The sequence below is a fragment of the Sander vitreus genome, chromosome 12 (genome assembly GCF_031162955.1).
Source record: "Sander vitreus isolate 19-12246 chromosome 12, sanVit1, whole genome shotgun sequence".
NCBI classification, from domain to species: Eukaryota; Metazoa; Chordata; class Actinopteri; order Perciformes; family Percidae; genus Sander; species Sander vitreus.
The window spans coordinates 2,005,095-2,023,809 of record NC_135866.1 but is presented as its reverse complement, the minus strand read 5'-3'; the positions used below and the strand labels follow the sequence as shown (position 1 = coordinate 2,023,809).

The following is an 18,715-nucleotide window of genomic DNA, read 5'->3' as shown; positions in this document are numbered from 1 at the left end:
GGGAGATCTAATCTGTGACATAACAGATGACAAGATGTTCTTCTAAGCATCGTGATCTTGACAGTCAGTCATAGAAAGATATTGGTCAATGCATGCAGGTAACAGCAGCGTCATGGTCCGATCACAAAATACATTTTTCACCTTGAATACACATTCCCCAAACACAAAAATATATGTTCATTTTCACAAGGGATGTATGTGAAGAAACATCTGGAAAGGTCCCATAAATGTACAGGAATTTGTCTTGATGGGACTGGCATTAAGAAACATGTTGATAACTAGCACAGTCACACACAACTACATATGGACATACATGTTACAGGAACAGGAATGTCACTTTTAATATTCAAAAGATAGTGTCAAAAGAAACTTATCTAAATGCCAGAAGTAACAGTTTGTTCTGCTTTTGGTTAAAATGTGGGGTATGAATGCTGAAAATACAATTTTCTAGATCTCTGACAGGAAATCAAAACTATTTTCAACCTATGAGGCCTCTGGAATTAATCGGCCTGTTTTTTCAGGCCATTGGTGTTCGGCAGCAGGAGACGTGGAGAAACAGATGCCTGGAAGCCTGGCCAAGAATATAGATTAGATGCACATGCTATCCCACAAAGCATAGCCGAGGAGAACTTGAGACAATGGACTCGGTCAAAACAAAAATAGCGCTTTGACCCAATTCTTTCAAAACCACATGACCCACAGACGCCTTGTTTTCTCCCCTGCATTTTGCAGAACACAGCAGATACAATTTCTTCGAGAGATTAAAAATCACAGAAATACAAGACAACTATTGTTCTGGAAAATAGTTTGGTTGCGGGGTGAATACAGGAAATGATGAACAAAGTAGATTATATACAGAAATGAATAGTTTTGTCATCCTAAATCACACAGGACATAACATTCTGTACATACACACCATTCATATTTTTTTCAGACTGTAAAGGCACATGGTACTAGTTTATGGAGCTCTTAAGTGATGCGATTCCTTTGTAATTTTGGGGTTGATTTTGAACATCAAATGCCCGGCTCGGACTATGAGAGGATTAAACCAAATGTAGTTCAGGGCTGCAGATGTTTCACCTTCAGCAACCAAACACGACTGTACTCCAAAATTGCTGTCATGTTATGATTTCATAAGCTCAGAGGAAGACGGGCAAGATTTAACAGGAATGCAGATCTGTCTTGACAAATGCCAAATTGACATAAATACCCAACGCAGAGAGATGTTGTTCACTAAGAGACTCACCTTTCACAAATAAGATCATTGGTTCATATAAGTAATTGGTTAATGATATTTGGGGATGACTATTGAAGCTTCAGATAATCACAATATTTCTGGTCCTGGTGGGGATATAACAACAAAACAGGTTGAGGCATTCACTGCAAGTAACATCAAAAATGTGTGTCACTGAATTGCATTACAAAGACTTGTTTCTGGGTGATTTGTCCGTTTCTCACACCTATTAATTTGAAGTTATAACAGAGCAGGGTCTCATACTCTATCACAGGATAAATGACACAAGTTTACGGTCCAGTTCCAACTATTCACGTTAACCTCACGCTCCTCAAGTTCCAAGTCTTGCAGAGTGAACCTGAAGAAGCTGCAAAACATGCTGTTCACTATTTTATTTCATGTAGCGATAAAAATACCTCTCAAACATTTGTTGCACAGTGTGACATTTAGCCTAGTTCTATAACATTTGTTTGTCCTACCACTATGAAAAATATACAATCTGTCAAGGAGTGAACATACATTTGATATTAACCTCACGCTCCTGTAAATACGCATTTTCCTGTACTGTGGTCTGTTGACTCAGCCACAGCTAGAATATTTGCCTTGGGTACAGAACACCTCTAATTAAAAAGGGTTTATCAGCCAAAGTTTCCACTGTGAGACAAGAAGCAGCAGCACTCCTTATTACAGTAATGGAGTAGTTGTGGTTTACTTGACTTTGGTAGAAAGGCAGGAGAGAGCAAGTCTCGCCAATCTCTTAACTCTCAAGTACTACTGTGCATTTGTTTGTGCATGTACTTATAGTGCACGTACACTTTATAGATGCATTTGTCTTTTGAAATGTTGGCGTTCACAAAAATGATGACAACCAGCTGTGTCTGTTAGCCGTTTTTGTGCAATTTAACCATTAAGCAACGCTGCCACAAAACAAACTTGGAACATGCCACACCAACAGTTTAGGAATATTCAAGAGAACTTTTCATTTCATATGATAAAACACTTGTGGCAGTTTTAGCGATTCAACTCACTTCATCTGCACACCAGCCACACGTCTCGGCCACCTGGATGCATTCCCCACATGACTGTGCGTTCGCCTTGATGCATATGCTTCCCTCTGAAAGAGACAGGGTCACTTTTAGCTGAGATGAGGAAACACAGTTTAGCATTAGCTCACTAACTCAAACCAGCCTGGGTTTGTGGCTGCAAAAACACAACCCCTTCCCATTTCAGAAAACTGAGTCATGCTGAGAGAAGCTCTAGGCAGCTCACCAAGTGATGACTTCACCTTATAAAAATAAAAAGCTTCCCAGCAGCCAACAGGACCCACAGGGTCATAAAACCATGAATAAAGAATGCCAAAATGGGAGTAGTTAAGTTGATAAAAGCACCGCTTTATTGCATTGTGCTTAAGAAACTAAGAGAGGTCCATGTTTGGCCCAATGTACAGAGCATGTCAGGTCAAACCATGATAATCAACATACACATAAGTGGAACAATGAATAGCATAAGGGGACTGTTGCACTAGGCACTGTAACACAGCTGAAAAACATGCTAGGGCTTAGCTCAACAGTTAAGCTAAGCAAAAAGAGAGCCACACTTTAACACATTTTTTTAGGGCTGGGTGTAAAAAGAACCGATTTAAATCGATTTTCATTTGAATGATCCAATATCGATTCATGAAATCTCATAAAAATGTCATGCTAGCTTGTCCGGAAGGGGTTAAATAATGCTCCAAAGTTAGGCTACATTCTGGCGAGGGAAGGGGTCCCTCTGTCACCTTCAGATATCAGAGTGAAATGTGACTTCATACCCACTGACTGTAGAGCTGCACTTTATTGTGTGTTCATGTTAAATAAAAGAATACATGAATTTAATGGCATTGGGGTCAGTTCTTAATGTAAATATTAATACTTCTAATAATGCAGCAGGTTAGAGGGAACATGTACAATTGTAGAATATCTTTCATATCCAAGCTATATAATCAAAACATCTAAAATCAACATTGAATTGGAATCGGGACCTTGTGAATCGGAAAATCGGTGGCGATACCCAGCCCTCATATCTATAACGTTTGTTTGCTCTTACCTTGCTGTGCCCAGCTGCCACAGAGGACCAATGACAACGTGGCTATTAGAAGTAGCCGCAGATCCATCTGGAAAGAGAATAAACAAAAACTCAGTGATGGAAGTTGAAACCAACATGAAAGAACAGAAAAAGATCAACATCAGACTTCTTTGTCACGAGTGTTGGTCACCGCCAACAGAAAAAAAAACGGTGTGTGTGTGTGTGTCAGTCACTTTTTAATGTGACAGAGAGCCATCTTTAAAACATGAGACATGCATATCTGACAAGTGTGACCACAGAAGAAAATGTGTTTTTCTGCAAACTGCACATTCCCCTTTCTGGTACAGCTGTACAGAGGACATTTTAAATAATTGAAATAGTAAACACTTAAAGAAACTAGTCTACCATTAACACATCCCCCTTAAAAAAAAGGTTCTAAAAGCCTGGTGACTCTTAAAACAACGGTTTCATTTTAAAGAATACATTAAGGTTAACAACATCCTCTGTTATGTTGTCTTCCTTACGTACTTTTGTACAGGGCTGTAGGCAGCAGAGGGGAGGAGCGCCTCTCATTTTTGCCTTTTCCAAATATGGAGAGAGGATTTGCCCACACTCAGCTGGCAGTTCACTTTGATGAAACCACCCTACTACATAGTGAGTGCGGTTTGGACACGATGCGGTTCTAGGCCTGTTATGTTGGTGTAAAGGTTCCGGTTATCTAGGCAGGGCATCTCAGATAAGACGTGACGATTGAGAGAGAGAGACAGACAGAGGAAGTCAGAGAGACGCTTGAGGAGACATAAAATGGTTGCGTAAAAGGTGAGGAGTTCACGTGGCCGGGTTAGCTCAGTTGGTAGAGCGGGCGTACATTTGTAGAGGTTTACTCCTCGACGCAGCTGCCGCGGGTTCGACACTGGCCTGCGGCCGTTTGCTTCATGTCATTCATTCATGTCAAGGCCTAAAAATGCCCCAAAAAATAATCGTAAATAAATAAAGTGAGGTGTTCAGTCTTACCCAGAGTGATTCATAATGAGTCCAACAGCAGATGTGTAATAATAAATAAAGAAGCTTTAACAGCCTACTAAGAGGACAGATATCTAAAACTGCCACAGAATGCAAATGGAGAGGAATACCTGTGATTCATTGACAAGTCCTATGATGTCTCTCTCTACCACACTGAGCTGCTGAGCATTAACCAACCAGCCACAACACCAACAACAGAACTGAACAAAGATGGTTTAAGATTGTTTGAAAGCGAGTTGGAAACAGAGCTCAACAGTGTGGGATCGGAGTTGAAAATCCCATTCATTTCACCATAAGGATTTTGATAATCAGCCATAATGTCTAAACCATCCGAGGTGGACTGACCACAAGCCGGGAGATTGTGAAACGAAGGTTTCAGCTCCTGTAGAAGCCACAAGTCTGTACGAAATCAACCAATTGTGATGTCATGGAGAAGTACTACACTACCAGCAACGTCTCTGATAGGTGGGGGAATCGCTGTTACCATGGAAATGTTTACCGCACCTGCAAATCCGCAAACTGCTAGTGAGCTGCTATCACTGAAGTCTGTGGTTGTTTCTGTACACAGTCCTGTACTTTAGCAGTTTTCATAATGTTCTTTTGTGCCGAATCCAATGTTTTATGGTCACAATTCATCTCGTAGCTGGTTGGCTTGGTTCCAGGCTTAAAACTATTCATATAAGCATTTAATGAAACGTTGAATAAGGGAAAATCAATTCAAAAAGTGGGCAGCCAGTGTTGTGCTTTATAGCTTTGGTGGTGGATCAACCTTTTTACTACGCAAGTTCTGTGCAGAAAACATAACAGCTAAGGCAGAAAAGAGCTAGGTGTGTTCACGCGTGTGTGTTTTCCCATATTTGGTCAGGATATTTTATGCCTCTTCCTGAATCTCTGCCATTCCCCACAACTCTGGTGACACACTTCCTTGACTGTCTGCCCATTCCTCAAACTCACTCACTGTGTACTTGCCCCACTAAGGAAATCAAGCAGGGTTGTAGCTAAGTAAACAGCTGTGTCCCAAAATAGTCTAGTCCCGCTTATTCACAAACTGCCAGTGTCGGTCAACAAAGGTGCCATTTCTATTTACATTACACAACAAGAAAAATACTCTTTACAGTTAACTATGAGTGATGTAGAGGTAAAACTGGAGGCTGTACATTCTTCAGCAGACGCTCAGTGAAAAAGGTGTATGTGTTTGCTGCAGAGCACACAGGCATCTGCAAAAACAACCACATCCTGTGAAAAGGATGACCAACTTAAATGTGAGTTTCCCCTAAGTGTTTTTGTGATAGTTATCATACTACTGCGGGGAACTGTGAAAGATAAATATGTCAGATAAAAATAAAAGTCACGCTGAAAGATTTGGAGAATAGTGGGGGATGCAAAACGTCTGACATCTGACAGAAACAGCAGAGCCAAATGTGATTTTTATTTGGTGTTTTAGAGTGCCTTTTAACATCTGGCCAGGGGCAACATATGGAAATGATTTTCTGTTAATCAACAGGGCACTGTCTCTTCTAAATATACTTACCAACTAACACAAAGAAGAAAAGCAAAACGGACAAAAACGTTCAACATAACATACCCAAGCAAGATGCTTAAATAAATTCAAGTCAACACCAAGTGCAAAGACTTTCTACACTATTGGGGCTCCTCCCCAACATTCCTGAAGTACAGCATTGTTTACCACTCTGGGGCTCATTCTGCACAGGGCTGCAAATTACAGAGAGCTGACAGATTGGGAGGCATTCAGGGTCTTCGATGCCTGTGTGTACCACATAATGGCATTAGGGAGGCACTGGCATTTCTGGCAATGATCTTGGGGCATGATAGCTTTGGAAACATGCTTGCTTCAACGTCTACCCTAAATGAAATAAAAATCCTTCTCAACCCATCTGCCTTTTTGAAAATGTACATCTACTCTTTTGTTACTGCCACAGCTCTCATCAGACAAATACGTACGAGATAATTCAACTGACTCAACTAATAAGACAAGTGGCTTTCAAGAAGAGTCTCACTGCCTGTTCAGCTTCAAAGCAGTAAAGAGAGTGATAGCTGAAATATTGTATGACCGTTGGAGGAGGAGACTTGACTGGTTCACTAGAAATGGCAGGACATGAAAGTCGGCGCTGCTTCCACAAAGCTAACGTCACAGCTGATAAGAGCCGATAGCAACTTTGGGCAGAGGCGGACTGATAAACCTGATCCATACCAGAGTGCAACTGCTCCTCATAACTGTGAAACATGATAGAAGGCCAGCTGGTATGGGGTGAATTAATTAGGGAGAAAGAGGTCAAAAAAGCATCTAATAAATATACGTTTACCACAGTGTAGCATTTCCAATCAATAGTCCCCTTCATGTATTGTATCTAGCAAAAGACTGCCTGGGTTGGTCAATCAATGACCTACTGTCTCCACAAAGTGACCACTTTTTCTCCAAAGCATGTAGAACTGCAACAACTAAATTGATTAGTTGTCTACTATTATTTACAACAAATTTGTTTTCCCCCTTTTAAAAGATTATTTTGGCATTTTAGGCATTTATTGGATAGGACAGTTTAGGCATGAAAAGGGGAGAGAGAGGGGGGGAATGACATGCAGCAAAGGGCCGCAGGTTGGAATTGAACCGTGGGCCGCTGCAGCAAAGACTGAGTCTCTGTACGCCGGGCGCACGCTCTACCAGGTGAGCTACCCAGGCACCCCAATCGCCAACTATTTTGATAATGGATTCAGTGGGTATGAGTCTAAATGAAAAAGTAAAACTTTTGGTTACAGCTTGTTAAAGGTGAATATGTTCTAGTTTCTTCTCTCCTCTGGGACAGGAAACTGAACATTTGAGGATGTCTGACATTTTATAGACCAAGAACTAATCAATTAAAATCGAGAAAATAAGACTATATATGACTAATAATCAACAATGAAAATAATCGTTAGTTGCAGCCCTAAAAGCAAGACAGTTTACCTGACATCTTTAAAAGCAGAAAGTTATCCTAATGATTGAACACCTGAACAGAAAAGTACAGCACCATCTACCAGCTGGATCTCATTAATGTTCATTTTTTGTAATCCAAACTGAAGCCCACAGTTGAAGCTACTGTACTTTACCTGTCCCACACATCAACGGAGAAAATCTGTTGACGTGAGTAGAGCCCGACCGATATCGGCAGGCCATTATTATCGGCCGATATTAGGCATTTTCTAAACTAAACTATCGGTATCAGCGTTTATAATGGCCGATAAATGAATATTTTAAAAATTAAATAAAAACGGACAAATGTTCTGAGTGTTGGCGTTGCATAGTCTGTCCACCAGAGGACGCTCTACACGGTCCAACACTCTGTTGTTGTTATTGTGTTTTTGTTCAAAAGAATTTAGGTTTCATATCTTAAGTTTGCATTTTTATACATTTTATTTATCAGAACTTTAAGATATTTTGACGTTCCTCTGTTCTGTTGTGACAAGAAAACAAGCTTATTTTTAAACTGCATTATCATATTATTTTAGTGAGGACTCAAATAACTAATGTTAGGGAAACCTGTTTATGTTTTGTTACGCGTTTCTGGATTTATTTTTTAAATATATCGGCCGATATATCGGATTTTTAAATCACCAAATATTTGTATCGATATCAGCCTTAAAAATCCTTTAACGGTCGGGCTCTACATGTGAGTTCATGTTACTTCCTTGCCCGCAGTGAGCGGGAATACTGACAGAGAGCAGATACTTTTACAATGTCTTACTTTACTCATCCTCCTTTTTCAACCCCTACCTTTGTCCCTCTCGCCAAGAACACACTATGGTCTATGAGGAGTCGTGATGACAGACCTGAGAGCCTAATATTTAGAGTAACAGGAGCACACAGTGTCAAGTCATGACTTTGTATGGTCAGGCTGGAGAAGACAGAGACGACACATGCTTTGTGTTCGTGATGCTGAAGGTTAGCGTCACAATTTCATTTATAATTCTACCTCTGTTATTAATAGCAAGAGCTGCTCAGATATTTTCAATACAAGCACAGTAACTGTGACTGTGGTTTGCCTGCAAATTGTCAAATATGGACGTGTGGGACTGCAATAACACAAAGCCGGGTCTTGCTGAGTAAGAGCTTAGATACTCCTCTGACTTTATGGATACATTGGTTTAAGGCAGCAGTAGGCAATATGTTACTTAAAAAAATACCCATACTGTCAGTCTGATCGAATTGCAAAGTGTAACTCTAAAACAAATTAAACTCCACAAGCAACCAATCACAGACATTTATCTGAAACAATTAGTCGGTTAATTGATCAGTCGATCGACAGAACAAATGATAGGAAACAATTGTGCTGAGGTATTACGAGTTTCAGTCATTAAGATTCTATAGTTCCAGCGATGCAAATGTGAGGATTTGCTGCTTTTTTTAGGTCATACACAACAATGAACTGAATATCTTTGGACTGATGTTTGGATAAAACTAGTAAGAGATTATGATGGCCATTTTCTCACATTTTTATAGAAAAAGTTATTCATTGAGAAAATAATTACCAGACCAATTGCTAATCGTTTCTAATTCTTGTCATCAACCAGCTCAAGCTACAAGATCACTTCCCGTTTTGTACGTTTCGATATAGAAGACATTGAAATTTAACGTAATAAAAAGGTTTGATATAATCAAGATGGCTCTCTCAAATCAGAAACTACACACTAGACCAGAATAATGAGGTTGGTGTTCGCGACTGTAAAAAGCTGTAAACCAGGTTGAGAACCACTGCACTAGACAACATCTGCTGGGTGCAAGGGTGACCCGTTTTCAATTTCTTCAGCAACTCAAATCAGTCTGCCGTTGTGCTCTGGGACGGTTCGGTAAAAAACAACCAAGCCAATCAGAGCTTTGCAGTCTGTATTAAGAGAGCGGGAAAGTCATCTTCCTGTACCGCAGTCGGACAGCCGACAGAAAAATTGCCACAAAAATCACAATAAGCACAGATGAAATGTACACAGCTGTACCTGTTGAACTACGTGATGTAAAATCTTTGTTTTTTTTTAAAGAATTTCCCCCCCAACAGCTGCTGAGAAGAGCTGACTGAAACTCGATCCTCCACAGCGCCTCCGTGTTATAGTCCACTGCCTGCCATCAGCCTGACAGGTCAGAGGCGTTTGATTCAATCTGCAGTCTGAAAGTGCACCTCAGGGACCAGAGCCACGCTCCCTCTCTGATGGAAAGTCACAGAAAGCATTCCTCTGCTCACACATGTAGTTGTATTGCACATAATCGACTCCCTGTTTGACATCTCTGCCTACGTGACAGTGGCATCTCTCTTTCTGTGGTGAAGGAGAGACAGCGCTGAGAGAACACCTTCTCTGATGGACAGCATGGGAGTGGATGTCGTTACCAATTTCCTGAGGGAAATCCTAGCATTGCGTTTTCCTGATAGGTGTTCCTCATAATTTGTCCACCCCGTTTATATCAATGGGGGAAAGCTCCTCGGCCTAGTGCCACCCCCGTCACCCAGGGTATGTAGCCAGGTCAGAAAAAGGAATATTCCTTCACTAAAAACAGAGCTGGGATTTTCCCAAGGAGTTTAACATGAGGACTTTGAATCAGACTCTGCAGACATGTGTCACCACTGCTTCTTTGTTCACCCCTTCCCCTGTTCACTGACTAGGGAAACGCACTACGCGTAGTCCAGGACAGGAGACTTCCTCTTGATAACGCCACTCACTGATATTGGGAAATACTGTCTGCACTAATAGCTTTATGTTTATGCTGCAGGATATGAGGAAAAGATTACTTGCGATAAATAAACAGATATTAAAGTGTACTCAGTTCTGCTGCTTTCAGTGTTCTGCTGAATTACAACAAACTTCGCAGCCTTTCGCACTGTTTTAAAACATTGATATAAAAAACACGATATATTGTGCAACCCTATTGTCATACGTGGATGTTGTTCAAGTGAAAGAGTTATTATCTGATTAAAAGAGGATATGTTACTGTGCAGATGATCTGCCTTCCAGAGACGTCTGGGACTTGCTGCAGCTCATATGGCTTTGGTGTGGTCTGAAGGTGGAGCAAGGCACATCTGTGAATGTTTAGTAATCTAGTAATCCAAAGTCCACGTTTAGACTGGGGAAGACCACGGTTCAACAAGTAGGCCTAATAAAGTCCCTCTGTATAGGCTAGTTGAGTTTATGGCGTATGTGCTGTCGAATCAAACATTTTGATTTTGGTCAGGTTTTGTTTACAGAACTCTATGACGACAAACATGAAACATATACATAAAAACATGAACGAGAAATGACTTGAGTTGAAACCCTAAAAATATTTTAAATGTGAGTTTCCTGCCGATTATGTTTTGCTTATGCACAGCTTCCTTCTACACTGGTAGTATAAATTACAGAGATGCAGGGCTGCAACTAACGTTTATTGTCATTGTCGATCATTTTCTCAATTAATCGATTAGTGGTAGATAGCTCAGGGTTTCCTCTATGTTGATTTTGTAGTGGCGGCCCGCCATGGCAAAATTTCTGCTGCCACGGTATCAGAAATAGGGCAGACGCACAATATAGTCACGGTTGCCTTTTAAATGATCCCGGGTTGTTGTTCGGACCACCTGCCCCTACTAAATCCTAAAGGAAACACTGTAGCTGCTCTATAAAATGTAAGAAAAGCCCAAGATGACGTCCTCAAATGTCTTGTTTTGTCCACAACTCAAAGATATCAGGTTTACTGTCACAGAGGAGAGAAGACACTAGAAAATATTCACCTTTAACAAGCTGACATCAGAAGTTTGACCTTTTTTTAAACAAATGACTCAAACAGATTAATCGATTATCAAAATAGTCAGCGATGAAAGCTTTAGTGCGTAACTTTTAGCTATTAACGAACGTCTGTTACATCCAAGCCATTGCCAGATGAGTTTCTACAAAGCTAATTAAGACTATCGGCTCCACACAGCTCTCTCTGGATTTCTCAGTGTGACTATGTTCAGGAGATTGTGGCGTCCGGTGACTTTCCCGCGCAGAAACTGGACTGAAGATAATGACCTCTTCTGAAGAGTCTGTCATGTGTACATATCGTACGTATCATGTGGACGCGCCGACAGTTTTGTTGTCATTACTTAGAATTCCTCATGGGGGAGACAGAAACTATACACTATAGCTTTGATTTTAAAGTTGACATCTAATCGATTAATCTCTGCAGCTCTACAGAGAACAAATGGGATTTTGAGTTGTCTGATGGTGGATTTTGTGTTGGAATGGGAGGTAAAAAATTAGCCCAGTCAGTAAACAAACAAGTTGCACAATGCACCCCTTTCGTGAGTGCACATTTAATGCAACATAGTGTTGGTACAAATAACAAGAAAATAGCTAAATTAATGAGTGCCAATTCTAAAATGAAAAATATAAGCAAGCAGGACTAAAACACAAACCGCTGATGCCCACGGCTCCTCTGTGTACATGCACAACTGGAAGTATTGCAAAAGCTACCACAATGCTATCTAGTTTCTCAGTGGTTCCTGGTGTCATGCGAGTAGAGGTTAACCACACTGTGCATCACTTATGGTTGGCTCACTTTTTTCGCTCTCATAAAAAGAGAAGACATAATAATGTGAACTTGCATGCTGTTGCTTAAATACTGAAATGCATCACAGATGTAGGCTAGACTGTGCCTAATTAAGACCACCTCATGCTACTGTTTCAGCTGGTATTTTAACATTACCTCTAAGAAGGGATTCTAGAAATAGGATTTTATATATATATATATATGAAAAGTGCACAAGTATTAGCATAATTTGTTGTTGTTGTTGTTGTATGTGGCGCTAAGGTCTAGTGACGATGCTATAAAGACCATTGCCGTGCTTGCGTCCCTCCCTTACCCCTCCTACCAGTCCCTATGGCCACTTGGCCAGTGGGAATGCAAACGGAAAAAAAGATTTTGGGGGAGAGTAGTTCTTAGAACTGCTTAGAAGTGTACTTTTCCTCTAAAAAGTACAAGTACTATCCGGTCGGAAAGCACCTATTGTGACCCGAAGTCAACACAAGGGTTAAATAATGTTTTATTTATCGCACATAATATCTTTATGGCAATATTCAACAACACTATGGCATATTGCATAGTTTCCTGATATCGTGCAGGCCTAATCCCAACTCACAATATAAACCTGACCACTTCCAGATCTACTTTCAGGGATGTGACAGCTATATGAACACAATTGCACGTGCCGCATAAAGCATCCTGGTGTAATCAAAATATCAACGCTGCACTAAAATGTCAAGAACATCCGTCAGTAACATGCAAAGTCAAACGTAGCATTCAACACAGGTCAGCATTGTTCCCGCTGGGTGGGTCATCTGGTGGTCCACAAACTGAGTGGGGTGCCCATCTCCTCCTCCTCCTTCCCCCCTCACCCAGCTCTGTTTGCCAGCCGGTCAGCCAAGCAGCCTCCACCTGCTGTAGAAAGTCACAGTCCCCTCCCAGTCCATTAGCTGCCCAAACAACTCAGCATGACTCCGCATCCATTTCCTTGATTAAACCTCTCCCAGGCAGCCGCTATTCTCCCCAACAGGCTGCTGAAGGATCAGGAAGAACACCTCGCTTCGGACTGCAAACACAGCACGTTGGAAGGAAACCCAAACTACACGCAGGGTTACCTCCTCTCTGCAGCCAACATCTGCCGTGACGCTTGATACTGAACTTTAAAAGTGCTGTCAAACTAGATGGTCCCAGGCAAAGTCTGTTTCTTGAGACAAAGCATCAGAAAAGGACACATGTTGACCATCTGACATCCAGCCGACTATAAAAATGCTTACAATTACTGAACACGTTTGTTGTCCTCCTACAAGAATGCATGTGTTTGGCCGGTGTCTTAATTATTATCAGTATCAGTCAAGGATGTAAGGAAGAACCAATTTCTATTTTTCACTTGAACCTAATGGAGCAGTTTAAGGTAGTCAAGGGGATCCAAAATACAGTTTGCATTTTGTCTGCCAATACAATCTTAATACAATGATTAATCAATTGAGGATTAATCATAACATCCCAGACTCTTACATTACCAGCATTCTAAAAAAGAAAATAAGGAGAAGTTTCTAAAGGCTTCAAAAAGTGTAAACTAAGTAAAATAACTATTCTGTGGGAGGAAAAAAAAAGTAGAATGATAAATAAAGAGTGAAGCAAGATTTCAATTTTGACATGTAAAAGCTATATAGAAAATCTGTCAAATTCTCATAGAAATGTAGGTTATGAAAGAGTTAATTCAGTCTGCAGCAGGCTATATTTTGGGGGGTTTTGTCTGCCATGTGGAGGAGATCCCGATCTCCCAGGCCTCCTCAGAGAGATGAGATAACACATTCCATCTTAACTGGCTCCATACTATTTGGTGGGGGGGAAAAAACTACGTCACTGAAATATGGGGCGCTTTTTCCACTTCTATCCAACCTGAACCCAGAGTTTAACGTAGAGGGAGTGTGATGACATGTTTGACCCTATAAAAAAACAACTTGTTGAAATCCCCACGGGCAGGTTTTAAAATGTCGTTTCCTCCCTCAGTCAGTCCGTAAAAAAGAGGCTGGATTCCATTTCCAACACCTTAAGAATGAAGTTATTTGCAAAGGCCTTTTAAGTTAGATATGTTGTTCCCCTTTGGCGTTTTGAAACAGTTACTCTTAACAGCTTCTTTTATCAGGGTTACTGATGAAAATGACATTTTGATCTATTAGTCTCGCGGAGCAGCAGATTCCCCCATTTTTAAAGATTGAAAATAGATTTTTTTTTTGCATTTTTTCTTGAAAATTGAACGCTGACGATTCATTTGCTGTCACTCTACTAATCAATTAACTGACTAATTGTTTCAGCGGTAGTTACTTGTCTTCTCCTGTGTGACGGGTTTCTTGTACCCTGATCAAAATTGATCCTTCGTTCCTAACATTGTGCTTTTTTTTGTACAACCTAAAAAATATGTCAATCTTTTCTTGCCACATCTTCACAAGCGGTTTGAAAAACTTCATGTCTTGCTGTGAGAACTTTCAACATTTTACCACAAAGGGGTGGAGACATGGATGGATAAGGTTTGAATCATGATCATGTATCTACAAACATCCCCTTCCAGCATGATTCGTCTGGCCGTCACTGGCAGGCCAGATCATCCATGACTCATTTCTGAGGAGTCGGGGGTAAAGGCCTGGAGTTGAGTAATGCTGAATGACCCTTCAGACACTCCTAGATGCATGCCGAGCACTGCTCACTCTGTTTAAACATCACAACAATGTAACTACGGGAAGTGACTCAGTGAGCTGCAGGGGGCCGCTCCAGTCTATAGACTCGTCTCCCCTCAGGTCTACAATTACCAGGACTGGTGTATATAATCTGCATCCATGTCACGATCAAAGACATTTGGGTTTTTCTTGCCTCGATATAGTGCTGTTGCTATGTCATTATGATGCTGTCTAGAAGCAAAGGCAGGATAATGAACCCAAAGCGCTTAATGCCTCTCGTCTCTAAATTAGGCCTTGGTGAACACAGATTACTAGTTCAACAAATCAAGCTTCTCCCTGAGATAAACATGGAAAGTAAAAAACAAGGCAAGACAAGACAAGACAAAGCAGGGTTTAACAGTAAGGGTTGCCCGATGGCCCGGGGCAAGCAAAACACCACGTCTGGCGAGTAAATATATCAACCCATTTGCCCGTTCGGGTATCATCATATCAAAAATGACTTCTCTTTCTCTTGCCCCTGACGGAGATTGTTACGAGTGCACAACCAGGGTTTTTGGTACCATTAAGGCTGATTCATGCTTCTGCGTCGAATCGGCGGCGTACCCCCGCAGACCCCTCTGCGTCGCCGCGAACCCCCCTCCGAGCCCTCCGCCATAGCGCGACGTGCTCCTCCAAAAATGTGTAACTTTGCGTCGAGGCGACACAGACCGCAAGGACTGTGATTGGTCAACTGGTCCTGTGTGTTGATAGTGGGTGTTTCCAGCAGCCTACTGTGGGGAGTAGCAACATGCTAGTTCACTGACATCAGCTTTGCAAATAAGCCATATTTTGGTTCCAATGACGGGGGTTATCCGTTTGTAAAGGGTCTATATGTCAGCAACGTTCTGAAATTAGCACTTCGCCAGCAAGCAGTACTTTGTGGGCAGTTGTGCTAAAGTTTGCTTGCTAACCTAACATAAACTGGCTGGCAGACACCTCGCAAATAACCTCAGACTTATCGCCCTCTAGCGTTATGGCGGTGAAATGCACCGCGATGCAAAGCAACCCCGACGCAGAACTCCGAAAGGGTCGCAACGCCGTAGTTACGGCGTGGAGTTGACGCAGAAGCATAAAACAGCCTTTATGAGGCTTAGGCACAGCACCCGAGCCCGTTTTGGGTACCACCTAAGCCGAATGAATGCAACTAAATGACTTCTCAGATCTAATGATTGTAGTTTTGTCTCCAGTGGACTTCTTTAGCAGGTTTGTCTTGAAGATTTTTGAGTGTTATGTATTTATTATCTGCTCTAGTTTTTCTATCGTTTTACACACAGATATGGGAATAATAATGGGCCTAAAATACGTAAAATTGCATTATTTTTATTGAAAAACTTAACATTTTGTTGACGGAGGACCCTTAAACATCCAACAAACATGTGCACCTAAGTCTTTCACAAGCCCAGGGAAAACACTCATAACGTATATGAGAATTTGATTTTCTATATGGCTTTTAGACATTAAAACGTATGTTTAACGTGTTTATGCATGTCAGAATTGTCACATCTTTTCTCGCCTCGATACAGTGCTGCTGCTATGTCATTATGATGCTGTCTAGAAGCAAAGGCAGGATAATTAACCCAAAGCCTTTAACTCCCCTTGTCACTAAATTAGGCCTTGGTGAACACAGATTACTAGTTCAACAAATCAAGTTTCTCTCTGAGATAAACATGGAAAGAAGAAGAAGAAAAAAACACCCCCCCCAGGCTGCAATTCCTTTACAGGAAGTTAAAGAAGCAGGCAAGACAAATCTTGTCCAGCTTACATACTGCACAGTCAACAGTTCTGAATGAGAGATGTGGGCAAGGCTGAACAAGAGACTCCAGATTCTGGTTAACCAATCTGGCCTTCTTTAAGACGCCTTGGTCTCACTGTAACCTCAACCACAGTTTATACAGCCCATAATGTATCATGTTTGACCAGACTAGGGTCCAGCTGCGGTTTGTTTCAGGATATTCTTTACAAGTCTAACTTAATTTAAATGTTTGCGAGATGGGCTTACAAAAGGGATTTGGTTTAGATGTTCTACTTCATGTATGTTTTGCCTAAAACTATGAAACTTTAAAAGTAACTCAGATGTAAATAAAATGCTCCTTTTGTACATGTCCAAGACATCTGTAAAGGTTCTTTTGTTTTGACAAATTGAGAAAAGCCTGATGGTTGGACAAATGGACCCAGGTAACTGCATTTCTAAAGAAAACCGGGTGGCTCTGAAATACAATCCTCTCTTTTTCATGAGAAAAAACATGATAGATGACTTTGATGGAATTAGTCATTTTTTCAGACAGACAACTACACCGAGAACTCATTTGTTGAGCTGTCTTTTCAATGTAAAATTTCCACATTGCTGTAAGAGAAAGACCCATAGAAATCCTTTGACGACAATACAAAAATGTCCGTACAAAACTTAATGAAGCAGTTAAGAGGAGTAGATGTAAAAGATAAACCACGAAACTGTCTAGAAATCTTTAGAGAGTTAGAGAAAATATTACCCACTGTAGCAATAAAACAATGCCAAAGTAATCAACATCATCATTTTAGGGCAGAAAAGTCACAACAAAATGATAACAGAGCAACAGAAATATTCAGGTTTTTAGACACGTTGAGTACATTTGTAAGTTTAAACATCTGTAAAAGCATCTGGGATAGTTTTGACTTTAGAATGAGGTAATAATGGCGTTAATAGTTATCCAGAACTGATAAATCACACAATCTTCTCCCACTTTAAACCAGCCATACTGCCCCTCTTTGCTTATACAAAGCAATGGCCTACTTTCTTTACAAAGCCCAAATTAAGACTTGGGGTGTAACGTTAACGTTAGGTTGAAATATGCCAACGTTTTACAATGTCATGTTGTTGAAAAGCCGTATGGTATAAAGGAAATTAATGGAGAGAAAAAAAACTCTTTCGACTGCTAACGTTAGCAAGCTAACCTAACTTAGTTATCGTTAATCCACACCCAAAGTTTCTGAAGACAGGCATTCCTCGCGTCTCCCCTTTTGTCGTTTACAGTCGCCTGACTGGTTAAATGTGACAAATGTAGGTTAAAATAACAACACTTACCTTATGTTTTTACTATACCGGCGTTTCCGTTGAGTTAGAGTAACATCAGCCCGAAAAAAAGTGTCCTCTTTTAACCAAATATAAACGGTTAACGTTACTGAGGCGAGGACTAGCTAAAACTGTTATAAGGGTCCGCTTTGTTTTAGCTAATAACCCGCACCGCTGCGCCGAGTACGTAACGTACCCCCTAACGACACGTGAACGGCTACTTTACTAAATCCAAAATGTATTATTATGGGTAAGCTATATATAGTCACAATTAGCTAGATAAGGAGCGAGGAGTCCCTGGCTCGCCCGTACACGTTACTGTCGCGGCTCCGGTGCTGCCTGCCCTGCTGCAATGCTGGGTCGTTTTCGTATGCCTCAGTGTTCTTATTAGACCCCGCCTACACAGAAAGAGCAGCAGCACGTAGAGGCCGAAAGAATACACACAAAGATACTACACACACACACACACACACACACACACACACACACACACACACACACACACACACACACACACACACACACACACACACACACACACACACTCCGGAGAATAGTGAACCCTTCCTCACCTCGGATGTGGTGAGGACGCGCCTTGTCCTGCTGTAGATGTTTACAGCTGTGCTAATGTTAACTCCTTTATATAGCTTACTGTTGGCTAGTTTAATCTACAGCAACCCATCATATATATCATATAAGATCATAATATGTTTGTAGCAGCATCGCTGTCCTGTGAGAACCACGTATCTCCAAAAAGTTCAACTTTTCATGGTGTCAGAAAAACAGCCCTGTTTACAGCTTTGTGACAATACATTTCCAGCTGATCCAATAAGCTTTTTAAAGACTTTATTTTGCTGAAAAGAAAGAGGGAAATCCAACATCATCCTTCAGTTTTGTCCCCAGCATTCCAAATCATTAAAGTTGGAGATAAATGGTTGTCACTGGACAGGAAGGCCAATGTTTACTTGATGCAATTTGATGGAAAACCAAAAGAAGAATCATAAAGCTACATATGAAATAACCAATAAAGACCCTTGGTATAGTAACAGTAACCAACATAGTTTTGTAAACCTCTGTTGTCCCAAACTAGAAACCAGTGGTGGAATGTAACT

General features: G+C 41.0%; 1 protein-coding gene across 1 annotated transcript in view; it reads right to left on the bottom strand.

The window, feature by feature from the left end:
- The window catches only part of LOC144526106 (integrin beta-1-like), a 34,834-nt gene extending 16,855 nt beyond the window's left edge, over positions 1-17,979 (bottom strand). Inside the window, exons 1-3 of the mRNA XM_078263322.1 lie at positions 17,616-17,979; positions 3,320-3,386; positions 2,263-2,348 (exon numbers count right to left, since the gene is read on the bottom strand). Coding sequence (XP_078119448.1) covers positions 2,263-2,348; positions 3,320-3,386 — 153 coding nt within the window. The 5' untranslated portion in view covers positions 17,616-17,979. The remainder of the gene's footprint in view (positions 1-2,262; positions 2,349-3,319; positions 3,387-17,615) is intronic.
- Positions 17,980-18,715: the final 736 nt, after the last annotated feature.